At 42.1% G+C, this 7,506-nt stretch overlaps 1 protein-coding gene across 1 annotated transcript; it reads left to right on the forward strand.

Moving 5' to 3' along the window:
- The first annotated feature begins 744 nt into the window (after window positions 1-744).
- On the forward strand, window positions 745-2,914 carry LOC119429176 (endothelin-2-like). The gene is made up of 6 exons (XM_037696855.1): window positions 745-793; window positions 1,082-1,235; window positions 1,360-1,473; window positions 2,493-2,570; window positions 2,670-2,750; window positions 2,833-2,914. Exons 1-6 carry the CDS (start codon window positions 745-747, stop codon window positions 2,912-2,914), a joined length of 558 nt encoding a protein of 185 aa, XP_037552783.1.
- The last annotated feature ends 4,592 nt before the right edge of the window (window positions 2,915-7,506 follow it).

The raw sequence follows: 7,506 nt of genomic DNA on the forward strand, positions 1-7,506 counted from the left end.
AATCTGCCTGAGTGAAAAATCATGATGACCACTAGAAGAGAGGAAATGCTGAGCAAAAGTTGTGCGTATGTTTAATTTAGTTTTACATTTTATTATTTATATGTATATTGGTTTTTTTTTTGCATTTTAATTGCTAAAGGTCAACTATCTAATAAAAAAATAATAAAATTGAAAACTAAATTAAACATACGCACAACTTTTGCTCAGTATTTCCTCTCTTCTAGTGGTCATCATGATTTTTCACTCAGGCAGATTCAAACACACACATACTGTGAGCGTTTGAATCTCTGTCTGTTCACATGAAATAACTCATGTCATTGCATTCAGTTCAACCTTTTGTCCAGAGAGGATTTCAGTCCTGACCATGCATCCAGACTGCAGCAGCAAAGCTTTTCAGTCTTCAGATCTTAACTTCAGTGGAAGACTGGAAAAATCATTCACCCTGGCCTCCACCCAGCTGCCTGTGGGGGCTCTGACAGTAATAAGGTCGCTGCTGGAATGTTATGTGTCATTCTAGTGAGGAAGGTGGAGGGAGCGTGGAGGCAGGTGGAGTCTGTGTGTCTTGTGTAACAACAGTCAAGTCCATGGGGGTGGGAGTGGCGAGCGGGATATAAGCAGACGCTTCTGGCTGAAATGAACACAAAGCACCTGTTGCTGCTCTCCAGCATTGAGAACGAGTATCTGTTGACTCCTGAGTGACTGACTGCTGCTGCTGCTGCCCATCCAGACCAACGAACTGCAACAATGTCCAAGATACTCCATTTATTCATCAGCTGCATGGTTCTGCAAGAAGGTGAGTGTCTTTAAAGTCTATTTTAAGAACACAACTCTTCAGATTTAGTCAGGTTTCCTAAACATTTCTGAATTTTGAGTGAAAGGTTCATTAATGAAAGATCTTTGTTGAGTAAAAACTAAAGAATATTAAAATAACTGCATCGTGAAAGAACCAAGTGTTTGACTTAAAGTAAATTCACAATATTATTGTCACGTTTGGTAAAATGGTAACTTGGACTCGGTATGATAGTCACACTATGTAGTCACACAACACAAGACCTCTTGTAATCTCCATTGTGTTTTCCAGGTTGTGGACTTTCATTGTCAGACCACACAGAGGCACCCGTTCCGGTGCCACATCCAAAGCACATCAGGACCAAACGCTGCTCCTGTAACACCTGGGATGATAAAGAATGTATTTACTTCTGCCACCTAGATATCATCTGGGTCAACACTCCGAGGTGAGGTTTCCAGAATCAGGATAGGGTTAACAAGACATCCTCGGTCCTAATCCTTATTCCAGTTGCATTGAACTATACTGTAATTTCTGTTCAAAAGGTTTCAAACTGTCCTTTTGTTTTACAGTAACCTCCTCCCTTATGGCCTGGGAAGCCTTGTGTCTCGCCGCCGCCGCTCAGCCGACCGATGTAAATGTAACAACCCTACCGATATAACCTGCCATGGTTTCTGTCATAAAAGGTGGCTGTAGTTTCTGTCTCATTCTGACTTCTTCCATCTTCCTCCCCTGCATAAACGTCTGTAAACGTCTATAAAAGTCTCGACCCTACATATACCCATATGTGGGTAAGATCACATCAGAGTATCTTCTGTGTCTCCTTTCGGTTAGCATGATACATGTGAAAAATATGTTGACAATGAGGATGAGTCAGAGGAGGAGAAATGATCGCAGAGTGCGATAATGACTGCAGGATGAGGGCAGCACTGGTGGTGGAGTGGCACACCTGCACTTCTCAGGGAAGACTTGAAAGAAATGACAAATGTTTATTAGCAGTGCTGCTATTTGTGGAATGCTTACATTTCTGCTTTGACTCAAGGGAGTGTTTGTTGCGTCTTTAGGGTATTGTGACCATGTGAATTTGTTACCATTTCTAGAATTGTCCTTTAAAGAGTTTTGTTAAAGTCATGCTGACTTTTAACTCAGAAGGCATCTTGAAATGTTTTGTTTGAATTTTCATGGAAACTTTGGTGTATCCTGAACTATTGGGGTGGCTGTGGCTGAGTGGTTAGAGCAATCGTCCTCCAGTGCGAGAGTTGGGGATTCAGTTCCACCAGCAGCCACATGTAAGACACTGAACCCCTCGTTGCCTTCAGTAAGTGTCCCATCGATGTGTGAATGTGATAAGGCACTGATTATCATTTGTACTGATATAGTAGAGTGCTGTATGAATGGGTAAATTAGGGCACAGATTGGGTTGTAAAGCACTTAAGAGTATGTTGATAAGATAAAAAGGCGCTGTATACGTACAGTCCATTTACCATATTGTCTTAGAGGGGAAAAGTCAGCAATGGTTACTCTCTAGAGATCACATAGTGAGAAGCCCCCTGAGCTCTTCATAAGTACTTGAAGACTCAGTCAAGTGCAATCACCTTCTGACTGATGCTCTAGGGTTGTCGTACGGTGTTTTGAGGACCTAATATCCTGAGCCAATGGAAGGTTTCAGTTCGCAGTTTAATGGTGGTGTTGCTTCTTTCCACAGCTCGGAGGACCGCAGGACCAATGATTCAAGTCCACCTACGACACCTACACACAGCAACAAACTGCTGGCTTCCTTAAGGTAAATGTTTGAAACAAACATCTAAGAGCTCTAATTGGAGCATTTCATTGGGTAATCCTGGAACAAGAAACAGCTCATAACTTTTTTTTGTTCCTTTAGATCTGCTGCTCGGTCCAACATGTCGATCACATCAAAAATGACTTCTTTTGATGTTGAAAAGTCACGGAACAGAACAAGAAGGCAAACAAACAAATGAAAGCTCAAAGAAGTTCAGTATTCTTGGATCCAGATTTTGGCTTCTTTCCCCTCTGGGCTTTCCAAGTACTACCATCTCTGAAGAGGCAGGGGTGAAAACATGGAAGGCGACAGGAGACCAGTGGGATCTTCTGATGAACACCTGCTGAAGGAACACGGATCGCCTGACATTGAACTGAACAAAAGCAAGTTTACTTTTAGCCCACGTGTCGAAGAAGGATGCTTCATAAGCAAAGATTTTTAAATGTCTTCAGGAATTTTGATCTATCAACGACCAAAGACTCAGTGGACAAAGTACCCGTTTAACATTTTATATTTACCTTCAAGAGGATTCTAAGAGCGTCACAAATCCTAGAGTCATGTAAAAGTAGTTGGGAATAGTTTGTCTGTATTTATTCCTTGTTGATCTTTAGTTTGTTTTAAATTCCTCTGTATCAGAGCTGGAATCTGCTGTTCTGCTTAATGTTTAAGAGAAACTCACAAGTATATTTGTAATTAAGAGGCAGCTCGTTCCCTCTGGGCACACACCGTTATAATGAAATGAATGTCATTTGGGGGGGGGTGGAAGGGGGGGGTTATGGAACAGACGGTTCGCTCGGTTCCACCCAGTCCATTTTTGGTTTGCCCAGCAACAGTAGGTTTATTGTCATGACTCAAAGTTTATTGCCTGCAGCTCCTATGTAATGTTTTGACTGAAGATAAGCCAGAAGGTTTCACTGATCGTGCAGCTTGCCCAGAATGCACCACTTGTTTTTGCTGTTGGATGAACGCTCATTTAACTCCTCTGAAAATAATCAGAGAAAAACTTGCAGTTCCTAAACCACTGAAGTTGTGACCTGCACTTTTCCATTTCTTAGCTGAGAGTAGTTGAACAGTTAACATGAATTAGTTTCTTATGTTAACATGCAGTCATTGTAAAGCTGAAAGTGCGCTGATCGTGGTCTCTTTACAAAACTTTATGTTTACTGTTGCTGCAACAACAAATAATGTAATAAGAAAAATGTATTTATTCTCTAACTTATTCTCAGATGTATTTATATTTCTATACCTGATGCACTGGATTTTGTGTAAGAAAATTAAAGAGCTTGAAAGTATTTTTCTTTTACACTTGCTGATTTTGTCATGTCACTCATCAAACGTCCAGCCACAACTGTACACGCTCTTTAATTGGAGGTGACTCAGCACTGATAAGAACTCAGCACTGATAAGAACTCAGCACTGATAAGAGCAGTTGCTGTCTTACATACGCACAGAAAAACGTTCCTGGAGGTTTAAAAACTGGGTCAAGAACCTGGATTAAATTGATTTACCTTGTTCTTTTTCTTTCAGTTGTTTTGTAATAGCTTCTGCATTGATAAATGTGTTTTCTTGATGTATTTAAAATATTGTCTACATGGGCATCAAAAGCATCTGTAATGTGGGGGGGGGGACACTATAGTGTGTGTGTGTGCGTGTGCGTGTGTGTGTGTGTGTGTGTGCACCAGTGTGCTAAAAGTGTACACTAGTACAAAAAAGCAACATTTCATCCAGATGTCCTGACTTTAATTCCATTTAAAGCATGTTTCTCACCAAGTTTGTGTAAATTCAGCTGTTTTAAAGACATTTTAACTTTAATGCACTATTTGTGTTTAGTGAAATACAAATCACCACTGGACTTTTTTACTTGTGTTCAACACTCCTCATCTAAATGATGTTTCTCATGAAGCTTGAGGACAATAAGGTGTGGGGTTTTAAACACATTATAACTTTAGTGCACCTGAGCACACAGTCTCTTCCACCTGCAGCGTCTCACAGCGTCACAGTTACTGCTGAGCTAACATGCTACAGACGTAGCGCTCCTCTTATCTCAAGCATCCTCCTAACCATGTATACATGTTTATGATCAACCCCCCTGGTCAACAACTGCCCGCACTAAACTGAACTTCAACACAGAGGTGTCTCCATCTCCTCCACCTGTGAGCGTTCTCTGCCGAGGCAGGAGACACAGAGGAGCAACTGCAGGCTGGTGGAGAGTTGGAGGTAACCAGGAAAACCTGGAGTGGACTTTTAGTGGTTTGAGTATTCTCCTATTATTGAGCATGCATCAGGATATTCTCCTGTTAATCAAGTGGAAAGGATTCGTTCACAAAGACAAACAGCGCCGACTGAACTAATGTTTCATAGTAAAAGTAGGGGGGTCCAAATGAACGATTTTTTAATGTGGGTGGAACACATCCCCTTCACATATAATGGATGGGACACCTATGATTGTCTACACAGTCCGAAAGAGCCTCTTATGTGTCTTTTTAATTTTTTCTTTCTTTTGGCTGCTCCGTTCGTCAGGGGTCGCCACAGCTAACTCACTCGCACAAAACATTGGCAATTGTTTTTATGCTGGATGCCCTTCCTGTCGCACCCACAGACCACAGAGCTACCACAGCCCTCTGTGTGGAGCACAGAGCTGTCATCTAGGGCAGATAGTGGGGTTAAGGGCCTTGGTGACCTTCTGATTACAGGTTCACCTTCTCTAACCTCTGTGCCACCACTCTCTTATCTATTTATCTTAAATTAAAAGTTGATTGTAGAAAACATTACCAGATGTCCATCAAACGGAGAAACATGTGTGTTGTCTTAATGATCTGCCTGGATCTACAATCGCCTACTGTTATGGTTTTATCCACATCTGACCCCAGATGGCAGAACCGAAAAAGGGAAAACAGGCACAGCGTTTATCAAAAATAATCTGTGTTCATTTTCTCAGGAAAAGGGGAGTTGGGCTGCAAAGGAAAAGGGAGACCAGGTGAGTCAGACCGTCCTCTCGTAGATGAGGTGATATTTAAGCAGACAGGAATAAGCTTACTGGTAGTTTCTTGTAACAGGATCTTTGGAGGAGCACACTGTGAAGTCCTGGTTCCTGAAGAGTCAGCCACAGGATGAGAAGGTGAGTTCCTTTTTGTTGAGGAGTTTGGTTGTTGTTGGAGCAGAGAGAGCAAGAGCAGGCTGGAGGTCGTTGACTGGTAGTTGAGGCCTAGGAAGGTTGGTTTGAAGCAGGGCGTGGAAGTCACTGGAAACATAAAGCATTCAAGCTTGTAGGAGAAAATGTCTGAAGACAACAAGGCTGAACATTACCATACCGTTACCGTTCTAAGGTAATGTCCCAGCACTGGAGGAGAGTCTGGCAGAGCAGTCCTCCAGACAGGGAACAGGTGCAACTAATCAGCTGATTGCTGCCTGCAGCAAACTGTGGGAGAGAGTGAGTGGCTCAACACAAGAACCAGAACTCCTACACCTAAAAACACAAGATTTTCTTGACATTTCAATAAATGCTGTCCATCTTTTCTAGTGGTTTACTTCTGTATTTATTTTCTGCCTCAATGAAAGCAGAGACAAACATTGTCTGGCTGTCCTGTAGTTCAGACGTGGGCAATATTCAATTCAACTCAATTCAGTTTATTCATAAAGCACCAAATCACAACAAAGTTGTCTCAGGGACTTTACAGGAACATTCACATAAAGCCAGTTAGTAAAGTTCTCTATCTAAGGAATCCAGCAGACAAGTTGAATCTTGGCTTCGTTGCAGTCTCCCATCCTGAGCAAGAACAGTGGAGACAGTGGAAAGAAAAACTCCCTTTAACAGGAAGAAACCTCCAGCAGAACCAGCTCAGGACAAGAGACCATCTGCTTTGACCGGCTGGTTGAGAGGACAGGAAGGAGAGACAGACCAACACAGAATGGTAGGTCCAGGTATAGGTCCAGGTCCAGGTATAGGTCCAGGTCCAGGTGTAGGTCCAGGTCCAGATATAGGTCCAGGTGTACCTGAAAGGCAAAAAACATATGTCAAGTATAGAAAAAATAATTACAAATACAAAACAGGAGCAGAGTGAAAAAAATGTCAGCAACTTCGTTCATTTGTACCTGAACTTGTCGTGCAGCGGTATGCGTGTAGGTGGGGAGGCGAAGTCACCCGCATGGAAACCGCCCGGCTCGTATGGCGAGCGTGGGCATCGCTCCTCTTCGGTAGCAGAGTAAGGAAGCCATCGCAGCTCCGTTAAATGTCAGGGAATCTTAAGTGTGCCTTTTAAAGCACAATAGGTGGTGAAAATGCCAACACTTGAAGGGTCTATTACGCTCCAAGCCTTTGGTGCTTGTTTCTTTTCCTTTATTGAAGCTTTCGCTGAAATCTGGAGGAAACTGGAAAAAGAAATATCAACCCTTTCATGTCGAGGACAGAGTCCATCAATTCTGTGTCTGAGTGGTTAAGTCTTGTGCATTTTTAATGCAAATGCTACATGTGAGATGGATTTTTCTCTCTAGCTGCACGGTTCTGTGAAGATGTTCGTTCAATATCACGTTCAAAATGTCATAATAATAGCCAGAGGACGACCTCATTAATCACTGACACAGATAGTTGTGTTGACAACTGCATTTTCCTGCCACTTTATACCATCATTTTGGAAAAATATAATTAATTGAATTTATATGTTAACTTTAAGTTATAACAAGTCATGTTGTTCCCTCCCAACAACACGATCACAAACCACTGTATCGACCTCTCCGCTCTAACCCTGTCAGAAAAACAAAGAGTCACTAATCTGGGCGTGATAATGGACCCTTCCCTGAAACTTAACAATCATGTAAACATGATTAAATCATGTTTCTTCCAACTGAGGCGGCTGTCTAAACTGAAGCCCATATTGTCCAAAAAGAACCTGGAGACAGTAATACATGCATTCATTACATCTAGGCTTGATTACTGCAATTC

The sequence above is a fragment of the Nematolebias whitei genome, chromosome 24, assembly GCF_014905685.2.
Source record: "Nematolebias whitei isolate Nwh7 chromosome 24, NemWhi1, whole genome shotgun sequence".
NCBI lineage: Eukaryota > Metazoa > Chordata > Actinopteri > Cyprinodontiformes > Rivulidae > Nematolebias > Nematolebias whitei.

What these genes read in the sequence shown, in the direction of transcription:
- LOC119429176 (XM_037696855.1), top strand. Translation starts at nt 745, where the DNA reads ATGTCCAAGATACTCCATTTATTCATCAGCTGCATGGTTCTGCAAGAA. An exon ending in AAACTGCTGGCTTCCTTAAG is followed by an intron (nt 2,571 to 2,669) that starts GTAAATGTTTGA and finishes TTGTTCCTTTAG; the next exon opens with ATCTGCTGCTCGGTCCAACA. An exon ending in TCACGGAACAGAACAAGAAG is followed by an intron (nt 2,751 to 2,832) that starts GCAAACAAACAA and finishes GGGCTTTCCAAG; the next exon opens with TACTACCATCTCTGAAGAGG.